This window comes from Vulpes lagopus, chromosome 8, assembly GCF_018345385.1.
Source record: "Vulpes lagopus strain Blue_001 chromosome 8, ASM1834538v1, whole genome shotgun sequence".
Lineage (NCBI taxonomy): Eukaryota > Metazoa > Chordata > Mammalia > Carnivora > Canidae > Vulpes > Vulpes lagopus.
Genome location: NC_054831.1, coordinates 127,203,690 through 127,225,279, shown reverse-complemented (window position 1 = coordinate 127,225,279; position 21,590 = coordinate 127,203,690). Strand labels below are relative to the sequence as shown.

The window sequence follows — 21,590 nt, the reverse complement described above, 5'->3', positions numbered from 1 at the left end:
AATTTTTTATTAATTGTCTTCAATATCTCTTATTCCACTGGGAGGTATGATTTCTCAAACTAATAATTATTATGAAAAAGAAAACAAAACAGTGCCATTGGTAAAGAAAGTTTGGAAAAAACAGGGTGCCTGGGTGGCTGAGTTGTTCTTTTTAGTATTTCTCCCTCTCCTCCCCCATACTTTCTTTTATTGTAAGTAGCTTTACTATCACTAGTCTAAACGTTTTCCTATATTTTCACTTATTTTTTTTTTTTAATTCATGCTTGGGGTTTGTAGGAAATTGTTTCAATCAGGGCTTTAACATCTCAGCACTTGTGAAAAATTTCTCAGCCACTCTCTTCAAGTATTGCTTTCTTTCCATTTTCTCCTCTCTCCTCTTAGGATTCCAATTAAAGCAAAATTTGATCTTACTGAATCTGCTCCATCATTACCCTCCCTTTTGTATTTTTCATTTTTTGGTCTCTCTCTGTTTCATTCTGCATTCTACAGACCCATCTCCTACTTCATAATTCTTTATTTCAGCTGTATCTAATTGGTTATTAAACCAACCTATTAAGTTCTGAATTTTATTAACTATTCAGTTCTGGGATCTCTATTTAGTTCTTTTGATACGTTCTCATTCTCTGTTGAAAATTTCAAGCTACACTGGCTGCCTTCGGCTCAGGGCATGATCCTGGAGTCCTGGGATCAAGTCCCACATCGGGCTCCCTGCACAGAGCCTGCTTCTCCCTCTGCCTGTGTCTCTGCCTCTCTTTCATTCTCTCTCTGTGTCTCTCTCATGAATAAATAAATAAAATCTCTAAAAAAAAAAAAAGAAAAATTCAAGCTATCTCTATTACCTTGAACATAATAATGCCTGATAAAGCCAATATCTAGAGCTTCTGTGGGAAAATTGTTTACTGCTGGCTCTCATTCATGGTGTCTTCTTCCCTTCTGTTTTGTTATTTCTAACTATATGTTGGACATTTCATTTGAAAAAATTGTTCATAGAAATAATTTAAAGACAAATATGACAGTTTTTTTAAAATACGATAGTTTTAAAAGCAATCTATGCTTGCTCCTTCCAAGTACCTAGCAGGCACTAACACAATTTGAAATCACTATAATCCAAATTCAAGGACTGAGATTATTTGATGTTGACCTATACACAGTTCCTGTGAAAACAGGTCAATTTCTGATTCACCTGTTTCAAGCATGCAGTACTTTGGGATCCCAACCTAAAATACAAGAGGATTAAAAAACAAAACAAAACAAGAGGATTTATTAGAGCCTCTTCCACCACTCCTTTGGTGAACAGTGTTCCCAAATTCTGTCCCCCTAGCTCAACAAGTCTATAAAAAACAGTTATTCAAGACATTTAATTGCCTTGTCTATGGAGAAGTTTTACTAAATCTGCTCATTTTTCTTTGGATTTCTACCTTTTCAAAGATCTTAACCTTAGTAATTCTTTACTGTCCTTCAAAATTTTAAAAAATACTAAAGGCACCTTTTCTAGTTGTTATCCATGGAATGGTGTTCTAGATCACCTAATTTGTCAAAACTAGAAGCCCTAATACTTACTCCTCTGTACTTTTGCTTAATCTTACTTCAAATTTGATGTTTGGTATTTCCAAAAAAGTATATTATTATCATATATGTACTTAATAGAAACAATTTCATTTTGCATATTATAAAAAATTATTAAATGATGTCACACTGTTCTTCCATACTATTTTTGAGACTGATACACACTAATACATTCAGTATTACTTCATTAATTTTAACTACGGTTGTGTGTAGTTATAACCACTGACTAAATATTTATTTATTTATTTTTAATTTTTTATTATTATTATTTATTTATGATAGTCATACAGAGAGAGAGAGAGAGAGAGGCAGAGACACAGGCAGAGGAGAAGCAGGCTCCATGCACCGGGAGCCTGACGTGGGATTCGATCCCGGGTCTCCAGGATCACGCCCTGGGCCAAAGGCAGGCACCAAACCGCTGCGCCACCCAGGGATCCCCCTGACTAAATATTTATAACCACCGACCAAATAAATTGTGGTTTATCTCAATTATCTTGTTTAGGCTTACTTCGTTTGTTTCCTATTATTCACTATTAAAAGTAATACAAAAAATAAACATTCTTAAAAATGATTCCTTGTGCACATCTGGTAATTTCTCTAGGATATATACTAAGAAGTAAAATTCCTGAGGAATAGTATATGAAATCTTCAACGTTATTGTCTAATTACTCACCAAAGTGACTGTATTCATCTGTTAACACTTTAAATTATTTCATATTTTTTCTACTCTAACAAGTGTGACTTGTACAGAATTATGGTTTGTTATTTCCCTAATCAAGAATAACAATGAGTATCTTGTTAAATTCATCAGCTATTGGATTTTCATTTCTATAAATTGCCCTTTTATAATTTTTAAAGAGATTTTATTTGAGAGAGAAAGGTAGCGAGAGAGAGAGATTGCAAGAGAGAGCATGAGCAAGGGGGAGAGGGAGAAGCAGGCTCTCTGCTGAGCAGGAAACAGGATGCAGGGCTTGATCTCAGGACCCTGGGATCATAACCAGAACCGAAGGCAGAGGCCTAAAGAACTGAGCCACTCAGGAGCCCCCCGCTATAAATTGCCCTTTTAATTGGGCTATTTCATTGGATTTTTTCCTTCTTAATTCCTCCTTAATTCTTAAATCTTATATTCCAAATAGAAGCTCCCATGTTGTGGCTTTATCTTTTTATTTTATTTATGGTATCATTTGCTTGTACACCAAGGATTGCAAATTTTAATAGTCAAATCTCAAATTATTTTTTTACTCATTTTGAATCTTAATCTTGCTAAAGAAAAACATTTTAAAAAAGATTTTATTTATTTATTCATGAGAGATGAAGAGAGAGGCAGAGACACGGCAGAAAGCGAAGCAGGCTCCATGCAGGGAGCCCCACCTGGGACTCAATCCCAGGCCTCCAGGATCACACACCAGGCTGAAGACAGGCGCCAAACTGCTCAACCACCCAGGCATCCCTTGCTAAAGAAAATTCACCCCAAAGTTCATGAAGATAGTCTCAACTTTCTCCTAAAAGGTGAGCTTTTATTTAGATTTTCATTATTCCCATGACTGATTTTTATATTTTCTACATAGTAGAAATGACTCTATTACCAATGTCCCCTCTTATTTTAGGCCTTCAGTACCTCAAAAGTAAATCAGGTATGGTACTAGAAGTAACAAAAGTTGTTACCTTTAAGGAAGAGGGAAGGGCACAGTTCTATTTATTGACCAGGGTGGTAGGTATGCTCACTTCATTAATATACACTGACCTGTTCACTAGTGATTTATACAATCTTCTATATGCGTGTTGTAATGGTATGATAAAGCTACCTCATACCAGTTCATGGGAGCCAACTGTTCACTCAAAATTTTGTGAATTAACTGTCAAACTGTCACTGGCTTAAAATCAGCCATGGAGAAACTGTATCATTAAATTTGATGAAAGAAACACGCTTTTCCCAAAGAGAAATATATTTTTTCCCAAAATATATTACGTCTGTAATATATTTTTTTTAAAGTTTAAAAATCTGTAACCTTTGGTATAGAACTCTGGGGGAATTTATACTAAGAAAGCAAAAGCTTCAATATGTAAGGGTAAATACTTTGGTGTTTATTGGAGCACTGCTTGTGGTTGCCAGAAAACCCCCCAAAACCAAAAAAACCCTAGAAACAACATGGGGGAAAAGGGGAGGGGAGAGGGAGAGAGAGAGAGAGAGAGAGAGAGAGAGAGAAAGGCTGGGGAAATTGTGATATACATATATCTTCAGATATTATACAACTACTAAAAAAGTATGAGTAAAATCTATCTGTACTGGCCTAGAGGTATGCTTAAAATGTATTAAATGAAAACAAGTAAACTACAAAAAATACATATAATTAATATCAACCCAAAAGTATTCTCTTTATACATATGCGTATGTTTTTATATAATTTTCTGAATATAAATAAGGCTGTGTAAGTACACAGACAAACCATTCACAGTGACTGCCCTGGAAGGAAGAACAGTGTAACTAGATGGGACTGTAAGAAAAGAGCAGTAACTTTTCTATGGAAACCCCTATACTGCTAGACTTATGTTATTCTGTAATTTAAAATAATCCTGTAAAGTTTAATCAATCTTATTTTAAAATAATAATAGCAAAATTCACATAAGTGGTTGGCTTCCTATAATTTCTATTTTAATCTAACTTCTATTGTGGCCAGGCCTTTTTCTAAAGGCCACTTTCATCAAGGATACTCTCTTATTAAACTTTAACAGGGGTGCGTGCATGGTTCAATCAGTTAGGTGTCCAACTCTTGATTTTGGTTCAGGTAGTATTCTGGAGGTTGTGGGATCAAGCTCTGCATGGGGCTCCTCTCTTGGCAAGCAGTCTGCTTGGGATTCTCTCATCCTCTGACCCTCCCCCCCTGCTCACTCTCTCAAATAAATTATATCTTTTTTTTTTTTAAGATTTTATTCATTTATTTATTCATGAGAAACACAGAGAGAGAGAGAGGCAGAGACACAGGCAGAGGGAGGAGCAGGCTCCACACAGGGAGCCCGATGTGGGACTCGATCCCAGGTCTCCAGGATCACAGCCTGGACTGAAGGCACTAAACCGCTGAGCCACCAGGGTTGCTCTCAAATAAATTACATCTTAAAAAATAAAACTATTAGCAATCCTTCCCTCCCTATAGGATTAAATCTAAAATTAGTAAAGAGCACTAACATGTAAGTTCCAATTAGTGACTACAAGATGTCATGGCTGCCAAAAGGAAAATTAGAGACATGAGATGGAGAAATAGTTTGCCTTCAGATACGTATGGTATATGGTACGTTAGAAGGCAATATGGCAAGTGACTGAATAATCCTAGTCTTGGGATTCTAGTACAGCCACTTACTAGTGAGGTGACATTAAGCAAGTTATTTATCCTTTTTTAATCCTCAGTTTCTTGTTCAGTAAAGTGGGGCTAATAATACTAACTTTTGAGGGTTATAATAACTATTAAAAATAATATATGTAAAGCATCTACCCATAATGCAACCTAGTAGGTGCCTAGATAGTTTCTGTTATACAATCATCCTGATTCAGCCAGCATTTCAAGACCTTTGCAATCTTTTCCATTACCAATGTAATTTTGAATTATTTAGGGAAAACTATTGGTTAAATACTAAGTTAGGAACTTTATATACACAATCTCATAAACATTATTATTAAATTAATGTTATTGTAAGAGCCTCAAATTGTGTGCCTTAATCTTATTTTATGGATTAAAAACAGGTTTAAGCAGGTAATATAATTTTATAAAGTTATAAAGTTTATAACAGTTCATTATAAAGTTAACAGCTTGTAGAGAAGCAACTTAAATATAATTTTCAAGTTAAAATTTAAAGCCAGAACTGTGAGACGCCAAGCCCGTGTCTGTGACTATTGTGCCACATGCCGTTGACCTGTCTCGGTCATGAGCTCTTCCTTTTTCCATGTCCTCTCCCACCATGATCCTGCCCCTCTTCATGCCCTACCTGAACTCCACCTACTTCACAGAAGCAGTTTGTCATTCTACCAATAACATAGTCATTTCTTTTTTGTTCTACTTGATTTTTAGGTCTAGAATATCCATTCAAGCATCAACAAATTTCAATATCACAGAATATGCTCTAAGTGGTCTTAATTCTTGTTAATACTGGGGTTTTTTTCTATATGGATATTAAATTCATTAAAGACAGAAGAGGTAAGTTTTCCAAGTTATAATAGACTTACCTATCTTTGACACAGGAATTCAAAAAAAATTCACAGAATGTCAGAATTTTGCATTTTCATAACAAGGCACAATGACAATGAGTTGTGATAAATAGGAAAAAACTTAAATGTTAAAGGACACACATTTCTGACACAAGTACCTTGGGAACAGAAACAGGCAGAGAAAACACAGATGGTACATGGTAGTGTTCTGACTGCAGAATAGAGGACAATGAACACTAACCAGAAGCTCTTTGGTCTCCCATTCTGTCTTGCCCTAGTTTTGACAGGCTGTAGAGATTAAATGGCTGTGGACAATGTAAAGAAAAAGAAATCTAATAACTTCTAAGAGATGACATGATTACTTTTGAACCTTTTATGACCATAACTATCCTATCATTTTCACCAAGGCTCAATTTAGAACCAATATATTTTCCAGTTTTGAATCAAATGTGAATATAAGCATTCATTTTATTTCTGTAAGAAGACACACCAGGAGAAGTAGGTTGCTCATGACAATAATTTCACATTACTAATTTAAAACTTATTCAGCATTGCTCACAATGGATAGGACCATAACAGACCTATTTCAGGCCAGTCTCCATATCCTCTCCATAGATGGAAGATACATTTTAATAAGGCAATATTCTTTTTATACATTGAGAGTATTACATTAAAAAGCACTAAAAATATATTCTCCCCTTTACGTTGCCCCAATAACACTTCTGGGAAGAATGTGTAGTGAGGGGAGAATATACCTCTTGGAGATTTCTGGTTTTACTCCTTCCTCTCTTCTTACCGTTACTAGACATCGACACATGTTTGCGTAAGCCACAGAGAAACTGGGCTCATCGATTGCCTTCTCAAAGACCAGGTCAATGACTCCCTTCAGCCGCTCCTCTGTGTCAACAGTAAGTCCTGACACTTGCTTCATCAGTTGGTTGAACATCTGTGGTGTCAATTTATTTAAGATACTTCGAACTTTCCTAAAAAGTTCCTAGAAGGGCCACAAAAAAGAAAAGAGTGTTATAGTAACTGTGACAGGATGATTCTTTCTGTAAGGATTAATAGTTTGTTTATAATTTGTAAGTTTGATTTCCCCAATTTTTGGTTGAAGATTTTATTTCTTTGAGAGAGTAAGTGAGAATGAGAGCCCAAGTGGGGGACGGGTGGGAGAGGGAGAAGCAGGGAGCCTCCCTCATGCAGGGCTGATCCCAGGACCCCGGCATCACAACCTGAAATGAAGGTAGACATTTAACCATCTGAGCCAATCAGGTCTCCCAACTTTCCAAATTATTAATAAAGATTGTGAACTCACCACAGAATTAAATCCATCTATTTTAACCAAACAGCAGCAATTATACCATTTCTTCTCCACAACTGATGAGAATTTTAAGGACTAGGTATATTCACTGGCAGGAGTATTATCTGGCACATTACTCAGGGCAATTTGGCAATGCGCATTAAAAGCTTTAAAATTACGGTATTTTGAACCAGCTATTGTACTTTTAGAAAGTTATTCATGTTTAAGGAGGTACAAAAGATTTTAGCCACATTGACTTCCATCAATATCTCTTTATAGCAAATAATTTAAATGTCATAAATAGAAAATCTGTCTAAATTATGGTATATTATGGTAGAGAATACTAGGCAGCAGGGTTTTAAACTCTCATCAAATTAAAATAGAGGAAAACTTCAACTAGAAATAAAGCATGTATAATTCTACTTAATGGTAAAAGAATGACTGCTTTCCCTTATAAGGATAGGAAGCATGCAAGACTGTCCATTTTTACCATCCTCTTCAAAGTCATACTGGAGGTCCTATCAGTTCAAAAGCCTGCACTGGTGGTATAGTGGTGAGAATAGCTGTCTTCCTAGTCAATGCAATAAACAGAAGAAAAAGAACTACAACCTATACAGATTGTAAAGGAAGAAATAAAACTATCTATTCATAAATGATACGATTATGTAGAAAGTCATAAGAAAGCTACAGAGAGACAGAATTAAGAAATGAACCTAGCAACATTGCAGAATATAAGTCAACGTAGAAATCAATTTTATTTCTATGCATTAGCAATGAACAACTAGAAATTACATATTTTAAAATTCCTGTTTATAACAGTACCAAAAACCATTAAGTATTTAGTTAAAAATCTAACAAAATATCCATAGGAACTGTATGATAAAAACATAAATCACTGATGAAAGAAATCAAGCAGGACTTAAATAAAGAGATCTGGGTCATGTGCATGTATTAGAAGATTCATTATTGTTGTCAGTTTTCTCTAAACTGATCTATAGATTTAAAACAAGCTCAAAAAATCTTAGTACGGTTTTGGAGCTTTTTGAGAGAAATCAAGAAGTTGCTTCAACAATTTATATTAAAAGACAAGGAAAAAAAAAAAAAAGCCAGAATAGCCTAAGTGATTTTGAAAAGTAACAAAGTTAGAGGACTCCTGCAACCTGATTTCAATATTCACTAATCAAAGATAGTGTGGTATTGGACAGAGGACCAACATATATATCATTGGGACAGAATGTATATCCAGAACTAGATTCACGCATATATGATGAACTGATTTTCAACAAAGGCACAAAGAAAACTGAATGCAAAAAAGATAATCTTTTTTTTTTTTTTTTTAAGATTTATCTATTTATTTAAGAGAAAGCAGAGCGAGTGAGCTAGAGAGCACAAGCTGGAGGGAAGGGCAAAGAGAGAGGGAGAAGCAAGCTCTTGGCTGAGCTGGGAGCCTGACTCAGGGCTCAATCCAAGGACCTTGAAATCATAACCTGAGCCGAAGGCAGATGCTTAACTGACTGAGCCACTCAGGTGCCCCAGGAAAAGGAAAACCTTTCCAACAAACGAGGCTGGAACAACTGGATATATATAAGGAAATGAAAGAAAATAAAAAGAATCTTGATCCATACCTTGCATGAAATACAAAAATTAATTAACCCTGGATCACATAAAGAAATGTAAAACCTAAAGCTATAAACTTTTTAAAAATTATTTATTTATTCATTCATGAGAGACACAGAAAGAGAGAGAGAGAGAGAGAGAGAGAGAGAGGCAGAGACACAGGCAGAGAGAGAAGCAGGCTCCATGCAGGGAGCCTGACGTGGGACTTGATCCCGGGTCTCCAGGATCATGCCTTAGGTCAAAGGTGGCGCTAAACCGCTGAGCCACCCCGGCTGCCCAAGCTATAAACTTCCAGAAGACAAGAAAGGAGAAAAATTTTGTGTTCTTGGGTTATACAAAGATTTTTTTAGATAGGACAGCAAAAGTACAACCTATAAATGCAAAAGTTGATTAAATTCAACGTGATCAGGGATGCCTGGGTGGCTCAGCGGTTGAGCATCTGCCTTTGGCTCAGGGCATGATCCTGGAGTTCTGGGATCAAGTCCTACATCGGACTCCCTGTGAGGAGCCTGCCTCTCCCTCTGTCTGTGTCTCTGCCTCTCTCTGTGTGTCTCTCATGAATAAATAAATAAAATCTTAAAAAAAAAAATTCAACATGATCAAAGTTAAAAAACTTGATTTCTGCAAAAGATACTATTAAGAAAATGAAAAGACAAACCACAGACTGTGAGACAATTTTTGCAAAATATACATTTGATAAAAGATTTGTATCCAGGATATACAAAGAACTCTCAAAAGTCCATTGTAAGAAAAATAACCAGCCAGTGAAATAGGGCAAAAGGACAGAAATTTTACCAAAGAAGATATAAGAATGGCAAATAAGTACATGAAAAGATGTGTTTATTCAATATATTATTCATTTGGAAACATAAATTAAAAAAATAAGAAGCTACCACACATCCATTAGGATGGCTCTAATTTATAAAGCACAAAATACTGAGCACCACTGAAGAAGTGGAATAACTGAGACTCTTGTGCCTTGCAGTGGAAATGCAAAATGGTTCAGTAGCCACCTTGGAAAATAGTCTGGCATTTTCTGATAACGTTGAACCTATATTTATCAGACAACTCATGGATGCCAAAGCTACAATTTTATCCAAAAGAGACAAGAGCTTATGTTCACACAAATCCTATACATAAATGACTACAGCACTTCTATTCCTAATTACCAAAACCTGAAAACTGTTTACCCTGTTAATGGGTACAAAATGTGGTATATCCATAACAAATGAATACTAATAGGTAATAAAAAATAATTATATATGTAATGACAACAAATGCATCCCAAATGTAAAATGTTAAGTGAAAAAAGCTACATTCAAAATGATTCCATTAATTTGATATTTTGGAAAAAGCAGTGCTATTAGGACAAACAACAGATTAGTGACTAATAAAGGTGGGCATGCAGGGAGATTAAGTATAAAGTAGCACAAGGAAATTTCTGCGGTGTGATAAAAACGTACCATATATATTTTTTTAAAACGTACCATATTTTGTTTACAGTGAAGTTACATGACTGTGTTCATCATTCGTAGAACTATATACCAAAAAGTAAATTTGACTGAATGTAAATTATGCCTGAGTAAAATATGAATTTGCACAAATCCAAGAAACCATTATATAATAACTGAAAAGGCCTATAAAATGTTTTATTTGATCCCTATACAAATTGATATCTGAATATACAGATTTTTATTTTATTTTTTTCAAAGATTTTATTTATTTGAGATAGAGAACAAGCAAGAAAGAGAGCATGGGGCGGGCGGGGGGGAGAGGAGCAGAGCAGAGGGAGAGTGAGAAGCAGGCTCTCCATTGAGCAGGGAGCTGACACAGGACTCTATTCCAGGACCCTGGATCATGACCTGAGCCTAAGGTAGACAGTTAACTGAATGAGCCACCCAAGCACCCTGGAATATAAGGACTTTTAGAATATGTGTCAATATATTAACAGTTTTCTCTAAGAAGGAGACAGTAAATAAATCAATTTAAACTTTAAAAATTACATGCTCAAGTTTTTCAGCAATGAGGAGATCCCTGGGTGGCTCAGCAGTTTGGCGCCTGCCTTTGGCCCAGGGCGTGATCCTGGAGTCCCAGGATCGAGTCCCACATGGGTCTCCTGGCATGGAGCCTGCTTCTCCCTCCTCCTGTGTCTCTGCTTCTCTCTCTCTCTCTCTCTCTCTCTGTCTATCATAAATAAATAAATAAATAAATAAATAAATAAATAAATAAATCTTTTTTTTTTTTTAAATAAAAAAAGTTTTCAGCAATGAGTTAGCATTGCTTTTATAAAAAAAAAAAATTAAGTTTCTTAGGGGCAGGAAAGTCACCAAACCTCTCTCAATTGTATCTATCAACTGCAAATATTGGGGAGTCTTAAGATGTTAACCTGTGCTTTAAATCAAGAAAGAAAAAAAACACCTCAGGGCACGTGGGTGGCTCAGTTGGTTAAGCGGCTGGCTCTTGGTTTCAGCTCAGGTCATGATCTCAAGGTCCTTGGATGGAGCTCTGTGTTGGGGTCTACACTCACCAGGGAGTCAGCTTGGGTTTGTCCCAATCTTTCGCTCTCCCTTTGCCCTCATCTCTGCCCCAACATGTGCCCTCTCTCTCTCTGGGGTAAATAAATTGAAAGAAAGAAAAAAAGGAAAAAGGAAGAGAAGAAGAAAACAACCTTCAAATACCTTCAAATATTTCAGATGATAATTTAAGTTTGAAAAAGTAGGACAAAAAAGGTAATTTATTAAAGTAATGAACAGCAAAGTAACTAGAGTTAATATACTGTATTGCATATTTGCATATTTGAAAGTTGATGAGAGTAGCTCATCAAAAGTTTTCATTACAAGAAAAAATTTGTAACTACACATGATGACAGATGTTAATAACTGGACTAACTGTGGCGGTCATTTTGTAATATCATTTTGTAATCATTACAGTGTAAAAACTGAAACTAATATAATACCAATTATATCTCAATAAAAAAAAAAAGAAATCAGCATCAAAACAACTTGATTGAAAATCATTAATTCACTATAACTGCTATCTACTTGCAGCCCAACAAATTCTGTATTAGGTGCAAAAAAAGCATCAGGCATAGTTACTGCCTTCCAGACCACTGAACATTATCTGCAGAGACAAGAGGTGCTGAGTAAACATGAGGTAGATGAGGAACCACAGAAGGGAGTAGTTCATGTATGTACAAGAGAGGTCAGAGGCAATGGGTTAGTCAGCAAATGATAATGAGGCCAGGTTATGAAGGGCAAAAATAGCTGGCGAAGTCACTGTGTGACAACTATACTCAAATAAAGACTAAAATAAATAAACCCAAACAACTAGGGGAGCTTCTGTGGCTCAGTCGGTTTAGAATCTGACTTCGCTGCAGGTCATGATGTCAGGGTCCTGGGATCAAGCCCCACATAAGGGTTCCCTGCTCAGCGGGGAGTCTGATGTCCCTCTGCCTCCTCCTCTGCCCCTCCCCCCAGTTATGCTCTGTCTCCCAAACAAATAAATAAAATCTTTTTTTTAATAAAATCTTTAACTGCTTTATATTACTTTATTGAAACTGCACAATAGCCCTATGAAGTAAGTAATATTAGAATCTCAATTTTACAGTTAAGATTAAGAACTTGCCTAATAGAACTTGCTTCTGTCTCCAGAGTTGAAGCTTTTGATTCCTAGTTTAAACTATTCACAGTGAGAGGAAAGATACTTAAAGAATGAGACACTGAAAAGTCAGCATATGATATGTAATGCCTGACTCCAGTACAGGTAAAAATTCAAGAGGAGACTCTAGTCTTGGTACCTAGAAGCAAAAAATCCAAAAAAGATAGTAAAGGTAACCCAATATAGGAAATGGCACTGTGTACAGCAAACGATGAATAAAGACTACCTAATTTGACACAAAAAAGTAATTTTGTTTGGATTAAAGGAATCCATTCAATTTATCCTGGAGTTCTGCAGGCAGGTATTCATAGAAAGATGAAAAGAAAATTCAATTTTATATCAAAAGACTCCAAAACAAGACTAGTTTAGAAATTCTAACTTATTAGAATGAAGGCCTGACAAGGGGACATAAAGCAATATGTTAACAAGAATAGGGTACTCATTGGGAATCTAAAAACACATTTTGAAGGGAAGTAAGTATTGATCTAAGCCTAAATGATCAAAGTCTATGACATATAAACCCTCTAGACATAGTATTTTGTTTTGAAAATGAAACGAGAAAATAGTAGGCTATCTGGCACATGTTATGCTAAAGATCTTAGAATGAAGCTTTTAAAAGCAAAAGAAATTACAAAAATCTTGAACTAAAATATCTAGATATACTAATAGGATAAAATAACAAGTTAAAGCAAATTAAAACAAGAGCATTGTAATTTTAAAACAACGTTAGAATGTGCTTCTGTTCTCACCTGAGTTTTAATGTTTTCAGGATCCTCAGCTTGGCTATCTCGTTTTTGGCTAGGCTTCCAGGCATTCTCTGCCTTTTTCAGGTGCACATCTTCTTTCACAGAGACTGTGATAATCTTCCTGGGCTCTCTTCTTTGGCCAGGTTGAGATCTCCGTGGTCCAACGTTCAACAACTAGGATAAGAATATTCTTTATTATATCTACAGAGAGTACTTAAAATTTACTGCCATTGCGGTGCTGCTCAAGTCAAGGCTGATGATCACACCAAGCACTTCCTAGATGCAAAGATGGGTATTAAGCACTCAATTTAGATGTGACATTTTGGGGGGAGAAGGTAAGAGGACAACCTTAGAATATCATCAATGTAATGCTCTCCACTAACACAGTTTTTAGTTCTGAAGTCCTAAATTAGATAAAGTGATGGAAAATTTTGTTTGATACTGCTATTGTTTCTAACAAAAAAGAGTACCTCCAAACCGAAGCTTTATTTTTTATTAGTTGCTTGACTTTGGATTGCTCACTTGAATAATCATAAAAATTCACAGGCAGGGGCACCTGGTGGTGCAGTAGGTTAAGCATCTGCCTTAGGCTCAGGTTATGATCCCAGCATCCTGGATCAAATGAGTGAGCACCCCACCTTGTATTGAGCTCCAGCTCAGCAGGGAGCCTGCTTCTCTCTTTGCCCCTCCCCCTACTCATGCTTGTGCGCTCTCTCTTTCTCTTTGAAATAAACAAATAAATAGTATTTTTAAAAATTCACAGGCTGTAACCATGGCAGTTACAAAGCTGCTTCAAAAGCTAGATTTCTATACTGCCAGTGTGAAATGCAAATATAATTTTATCACAAAAATTCTCTATAGCGTAGACACCTAGCCTTACTACAGATTTTAATGGATCCTTCTGAATTTCTGGGGCCAGAAATACTAAAATAAGTCTTTCTTATATTATTAAATGAGATTTAACTGAATTGTTTCCTGAAAAAAATGTCCTTCTCTCTTCATCAATTCTTAGTTCCTGCTAGAGTCCCACTATACTCACTCTGTTGAAAACACTTGCTGGTATGTCATAATGGTCATCAACGAAAAATAATTACTGCAAGACATAATCAAGTAAAAGTTGCATTCTTTGTATTAAAATATCTTTAATAGTCACTACCCTAAATGTTAGGAAGTAATTTTTAAAGATTAAACATTTGAACTGATAGTAAGTTCTGCTCCTCCTGAATCCGCTGCATATTGACAGCCTTTTCTGATTATTTTGTTTTTTTACTCTTAAAGATTTTATTCATTTATTCATGAGAGACACACAGAAAGAGAGAGGCAGAGACATAAGGCAGAGATAGAAGCAGGCTCCCTGCAAGGAGCCGAATGCAGGACTGGATCCTGCACCTCAGGTTCACATCCTGAGCCAAAGGCAGATGCTCAACCTCTGAGCCACCCAGGCGTCCCTGTCTCTTTTTTTCTTAAGTAGGCTCCACAGCATGGAGCCCAACACAGGGCTTTAACTCATGACCTTGAGATCAAGGCCTGAACTGAGATCAAGAGATGGACACTTAACCAACTGAGCCACCTAGGCGCCTCCAATAAACCATTTACTAAATGCTGAGTAAATACTATAATTAAGCTTCAAGAGGGAAGAAAAGAAAACACAGAAAACATATAGATCAGAATTTTTATCTCACTTAATATCCCAATGCTGCCTTTTTGAATTTACATGAAGCTGCAGAGAAGGAAGAAGAAACTTTAAATTTCATGCTATATATATATACAGGTTCTAAGAGATAGATGGTCTGAGGCTGAAACTGATAAGATTGAAAGCCTTTTAAAAAATAATAATACTCATTCTCAGAATTATACTTCACCATCTGCTCTAATTAGTAATAGCAGCATCAAGCATGTATCAGGATCAAAAGATAAAATTTCTGGACAATACACACCAATCTTGTCAAATATACGCAGCTAAGCACTCAGCATAAATGATATGATCTCAGAGCATTTGATACACATTAAAAAACCTGAGGTACCACACAGTATAACTAAAAAAGAAATGAGGGATCCCTGGGTGGCGCAGCGGTTTGGCGCCTGCCTTTGGCCCAGGGCGCGATCCTGGAGACCCGGGATCGAATCCCACGTTGGGCTCCCGGTGCATGGAGCCTGCTTCTCCCTCTGCCTGTGTCTCTGCCTCTCTCTCTCTCTCTCTGTGTGACTATCATAAATAAATAAAAAAAAATAAAAAAAAAAAATAAAAAAAATAAATAAATAAAAAAGAAATGAAGAGAACACCACTGGAAAAGTACCAACAGGGACTGGATAGGACTACTATATAAACATTTATTTATAACTGAAACTTTGATATAATAGCCCAGACAAAACAAGCAGGTAAAAGAGTGCATGCAGTAATCAAGTATTACCTGATTTTTATAATTCAGGTTATATTCTACTATAAACTAGAATGGATAACTAGTGTGGGGTAAAATCTTTTTCAATGCTTGGAAAAGCTCAATTAAACACCTGCATCACAAGACATTTAAATTTACCCATGCATTTGCACATAAAAATTTGTCAAGAACAAAGATCACTGAATGTAATGAAAGGTAATTATATCAAAATCAGATAAGAGCCATAGTAATCATAATTTGGGGATATAATTTTAATCATGCTTGAATGAAGTACAAAATTTCCCAAAAGTACTGGAAACATCAATGAATATGCAGTGAGATTTGCATCTAGAAACTAAATATGACTTATGCCAAATCTCTTTACCAGCTCCAAGACAAGTACGTATGGATTTCAAATGAACTGCATAAGGATGTGAAAACTTTTACTAAGTAGGTAATAACGTTTCGAAGGATAATAAGTTTTGAAAAGATAACATAAGATGCTAGTCCCAAATAAAAGGTTGGTATGATAACCTATGTGGCAAGCTCTCAAGAGAACCTTGAAAATTATTATTTGGTTCACTGGATATAACTAAGAAAGGTATTGTTCACAAATATTTAACCAAGAATACTGAGTCATCAACAGATTATACTTATAAATGCTTAACACACTTAATAAATTAATTTCTAATGTACTCATGCTTATACTCTGAAAATGAATTCACTATCCAGAATGTCAATGTCTGGAAGGACTATTGAAAGCAGAAAAAAAAAAGAGGCAGATAGAAGACAAAAGGACTGTGGACTTTGAGTTCAATTCTGCTATTTATGAGCAAAATTACTGTGAGCAAGTCTCTGAACTTTGTTGAACTTAGGCTTTCTAATACATTTAATGCCAGTCCTATCTACAAAAGTAATTATAAGGATCAAGGATATAAGGCATATAAAAGGACCTTAAAAACAAGTAAGTTATTAATACCAAAGAAGAAAAAGAACTTTTTAAAAAGTGTTATCTGTATTGATAGAATTAACCTTAATATCATGAAAAAAATGCTTATTTCATGTCCTTTTGGTGGGTGTATGGAAAGCTCAGTACAAATTGTCAAATTTACAGCATCCTTCAAAAGATGCACCATATATAATGAATGAATCATTTACTAAATAAACACACACAAAATCTAGGATCCTGTGTTAGAGTTATGGAATATATATATATATATATATATCTGTGTGTATATATATATATATGTATATATAAAAGAGGCCTGGTCTCTTTGTTTAAGGGACAATCTGATTGGAAGAGGAACTTCCTGGGTGGCAGAGCAATTTTAAGTCATAATGTGCTCAGGGTCCAAAAATGTGACAACTCAAATAAACATCAAAATTTTGTGTTAACTAGTGAGTTGCAATTTCTTTTTCTAGGTGAACTGAAGTTTAAACTTTTTTACCCACTCTCATATGTTTCTTCAATGTATTAAATAAGAAATCATACCCATCTGTTTTAGAATTCAGTTTACATTGCTCTTCCCTCATTCATAGACTATAACCTTAAACATACTGGCTTACCTGAATAACCGAAGAAAACTGAACCAATATTCATCCTACCAAGTTTTAAAGAGAGAGAGCCAAATGTTTCTTTAAAGGACAAAGGGAAGGAGGATCTAAGCTCAGGAAACCTTTTTGCCCCTAGGAATTTTATAATAGCTCAGCTAATCTCAAAGCTAACGGAAATAAATATAAACAGCAAATTACTAGTATAGGTCCACTGTCTCTCTCTCAATACATTTCTTTTGGGGCACCTTCTGTGATGTCTGCACATTACTATTAAAATCAACATCACAATTGCTAAGTAATTTGATTTTTATTTATTTTTAAAGACTTTTTAAATTTATTCATGAGAGACACAAGGAGAGGCAGAGACACAGGCAGGAGGATAAGCAGGTTCCCTGCAGACAGCCTGATACAGGACTCTATCCCTGGACCCTGGGTTCCTGAGGATCATGCCATGAGTGCCCTGAGCCTAAGGTAGATAGATGCTCAACCTCTGAGCCACCCAGGTATCCCAGTAATCTGACTTTTAAAAAAGTAGAGAGAAGATAGTGTCTGAGTGCCTCCAGTAGATATATATATTACTTCCATCAAAAGACTCTTATGTTTGAAAATGCTATGTAACTGCATATGACATATTGAAACACCTGCTATTCATTCAACATATTTTGTAATAAGTCTTTTGAAGGGAAGTTAATAGTAGGAGTCATAGTTACTTAAGCCATATCAAGAAGTCTAAGTCTAGTAAGACCTTAATATCTTTGGGTGGTAATCATTTATAAGCCAATTGGGAGGCTGGGAAAAATGATTAGAGGTATGGAGCCAAAAATGATGAAGAGTAGGACTTCTGCATTTTCCCTAAAGAGCATTATTAACTGTTCCTTTATATGTTACACAGCTACATTCTATGAAATTCCCAACTCAATCCACAACAATATACCAAGAAAAGCAGGACAAATTAAATGGAGAATGTTTGTTATCTATGGGAGGTGCTGGAAGAATAATAACTTGTATCAGGCTTACCATATCAGTATTACTCTGATGAATCACAATTTTACTTAAAAATTAGCTTGTGGCATATGACAGAACTATTTAAAGAAAATAAGATAACTAAAGCTGACCTTTTTGGAGGTTATTACAAGAATATTACAAATTCTTGATAATGGCTCACAGACACATTATTTTGCATCAACTCATTTACATATGTAAGCACATAGATTAGTGGGCATACATTGTGATAATTTAAAAATTCATTTTCTGATTTCAATATTTTGAAAACTACATAGCTTATCCTCAATTTACAGCACTTCCTTTCTGCTATACCTAATTATTAAACAATAGTAAGCTGGTGATGAGAAGTGGCAGTATACACTGGAATAGGAGACGCAGAAAACCATAGCTTCTGTGAGCGACATATGAATAAAACAGACCAATACGATGACAGATGCTGTTAACTAGAGACTAATAAAATGGCATCAACATTATTTCCAATGTTTGGCAAAACAAACATATAAATCAAAAATGAAACAAAACCAAAAATAAAGCTACAAGAAATATAACTTTACACGATCAAAAAGGGAAATAATGCTGAAAAATAACGTATCAAATGGTTTCTAGAAACTGCTTTCTAAGACTTTCTGGTAAGGTTAATTCAAACTTGAGAAAAATTTTAATTTAGTATTTACAGAAAATAAAGATTAAATTTCCAACCTGTGTGAGAACAGAATATCACACACAGAGATATTGTTAAGATGGTAATGCTCAATAAATAATATGCTTCAAATTAAGGAGATTTTCTGTAGGTTTTACAAAGCCTTTAACACATTGTAGGCACTGAAATATTTTTAATTAGTGTTTGGCTGCAGGCAAACAACAAATAATTCAAATATCTACAAAGTGACATTTGTTTTCTGATGGTACAGTCTCATTTCAAAGCAGGTTTCAAAAGTTGCCATTTCAGAAATAAAAAGGTGATGGGGAAATAAAAACTGTCACCTTAAATAAAAAATTTTTTACAAACATAAAATAAGGTAGTCTTAACAGAGTGATCTGCAAATGCACAAACTCCAAGCTCCTCCATTAGTTTAAATTAAGCACTCTCTATACCATTCCAACTTGGGAAAAATAGGTAGTCACATCATTGGCAACTTTCCCCCATGCTTTCTGCAAGTCTACAAAGCATGAAGTAGGCACAGCCTGCCACATCCTGCACAGTGCAGTGCCCCAGCATAAATCCACTGGTGATGTCACTTCTACCGCTGAAGAGCCTGCCACTGGGGGTGTAAAGGAAACCTGCAGTTTACCAATACTGCACTCTTTTGTACATGTCATTTGTTCATATTTTGACTTCACAACCTACAGTAAGTGAGAAGAACAAAACAGAAAATATCATAACACCAGAGACTACTGTTAAAAAAAAAAAAAAAGGATTCAGCGCACCCCTAGAGGCAGGCTCTTCAGGGGTGGGTGCGACATCGCCAGTGGAGTACAAGCTGGGGCTTTGCTCTGTTCCAGAATTGGCAATCCATGCCTGCTCTGCACTTTGCAAATCTGTAGAAAGAAAGACAAAGAGATGGCCATTAGCTGAATGTCATTAGAGATCTCAACTATATCAGGACACCTCAAAATAAAACAGGAGTCCTATTTAAGGTTGACTAAATTTTTAACCCATCTGCAGTTCATTTCAATTGGAAAAACTATGCAAAAAAATCAAGACCAAATTAATGCAGACCAGTTTCTCACAAGTAAAAATGACTCAAGTGTATTCTTTATTTGCTTTAATATTAGTATGGAAAACAGGACAAGTCTTCACTCTTGTACTTCTTCTTAGTTAGAGGAATCAATGAAAAAAAGCAGCTCTCTTGCCACTGGACACAAGATGTCATGAAGTCTATGACATTTTCTAGCTAATTAGGTTATAGGAAACTTGCACTTACAGGTACACCTCTTCCACCAGAGGTTTGCCTTCCAAAATCTGCAAAGGCTGGAGTAAAGTCTGGTCCTCGAGGCAAAATCCGAGGATCCAGAGTTCGCATTGGCAATTTGGGTTGGTTGATCTGTATGAAGAAACAAAGGAAAGCTTAATACAAGTTCCAAAGCACTCAGTGGCAAATAGGTAAAAACTTAGACTGAAAAGTTTTGTAAGCTAAAATGATGAGCACTGGCTTTCTGAGGCAGCAAAGTCCAATCTGAACCATCTGAATCTGAACCAATCTGAACTTCTCCCAACAGACCAGCAATTGTTTTCTGGCGCCCTGGGACTGGTTAGGCCTAAAATTCCTGAGGGGAAGCTAGACACAACCATTAGATTGGCTAAATGGACACTCAAGGACAGGCAGAATGACACAAGATAAGCTATGAGATCCTATAAACTGGGGACAAATTTGGGGATTTTTTCCCCAGGATATTCACCAGGACATCAGAGTATTCACTGTGAAGAATCCTGCTACCGCACATGTCGATTTTGTTGCTGTTGTCTTATAGTTAGCAAAGCATATACTTAGAGTGAACAGTAAGTCTCTAAAAGAGATATTTTCATGTGTGATCACTCATTTAAAATCTTACTCGATCTGTCTTGTTAATTGGAGGTATTTGGCTTTGTATCGGAATGTAATATGACTATAGACTAAATAAAACTAAGGAGCTCAGGAAGAAATCAACTAATAATTGGGTAAAGTCAGAAACCAATAAGGTAGGAAGATAAGGAATATTTTCTAGAGGATAATCTAATTTAGTGAATGTAAATCTTATTTATTTATTTATTTATTTATTTATTTATTTATTTATAAATCTAATTTAATGAGTAGCCTCAAATTAGTACTGCCACTTAAGTACCTAAGAGAGAAGACTTAGATCAAGAGAAATAAGAAACCCTGTTGCTATAAAAGAAGAAAATAATACACATATGGTATAGATAAGCAGGTGCTTAAAATCTCAAAAAGAGGTGGATTTCATTGTGAGAGAGAGCTACCCTTTACACTTCAATTAGGATTAATAATTTATCTTCAAAACAAAAATATTTTAAGCTTGGTCATCAGCACTGGTTCATCATCGATATACATAAAATTACTTGGGCAGATATATATCTGACTCTACTCTTTTTAACTTAAGACAAAATAAACACTGTACTAATTTTCTGTATGGACCATTAAGAACAGTAAAGAGAAAAGGTGCCTATTTGCCAAAATTGAAAAGTAATCACTAAGTATGTATTTTTGAATTATGAGATTTAACATTACTTGAATTATGCTGATTACCATTTCAGTTTGATTGGCCAAATATACTCAGGTTCTGACCTGTCCTCAAAGCCATTCTAATTCCATACTGAAATTTTAGACCAGTGAAGAAAGAGCTCCATATCGCTTTTGTCGTTATTAGCCCAGCAGATACACATTTTTCACCATATCACTAGGCAATAGCTATAATAATAAGCAGACAATTAATGAATTTTAAAATGTTACCACTTAAATAAGGGCCAAACCCCAAGGTTAGAGTAATCTACAGTAAACCCTAAATCCAAGATTATGTAGGAAAATGCTAGTATTTAAATATTACATACTTTAATTCAAATATATTTAGTC

General features: G+C 35.5%; 1 protein-coding gene across 18 annotated transcripts in view; it reads right to left on the bottom strand.

The window, feature by feature from the left end:
• Window positions 1-21,590, bottom strand: part of EIF4G3 (eukaryotic translation initiation factor 4 gamma 3) — a 336,337-nt gene that overhangs the window by 56,510 nt on the left and 258,237 nt on the right. For 12 of the 18 annotated variants that reach the window (XM_041768194.1, XM_041768195.1, XM_041768196.1 and 9 more), the window contains 4 exons: window positions 19,947-20,066; window positions 19,450-19,560; window positions 13,088-13,258; window positions 6,561-6,758 (listed from right to left, as the gene is read on the bottom strand). In XM_041768194.1, the coding sequence (XP_041624128.1) occupies window positions 6,561-6,758; window positions 13,088-13,258; window positions 19,450-19,560; window positions 19,947-20,066 (600 nt within the window). Of the gene's footprint in view, window positions 1-6,519; window positions 6,759-13,087; window positions 13,259-19,449; window positions 19,561-19,946; window positions 20,067-21,590 lie in introns of all 18 variants that reach the window. The other 6 variants (XM_041768199.1, XM_041768200.1, XM_041768203.1 and 3 more) reach the window with 2 other exon arrangements.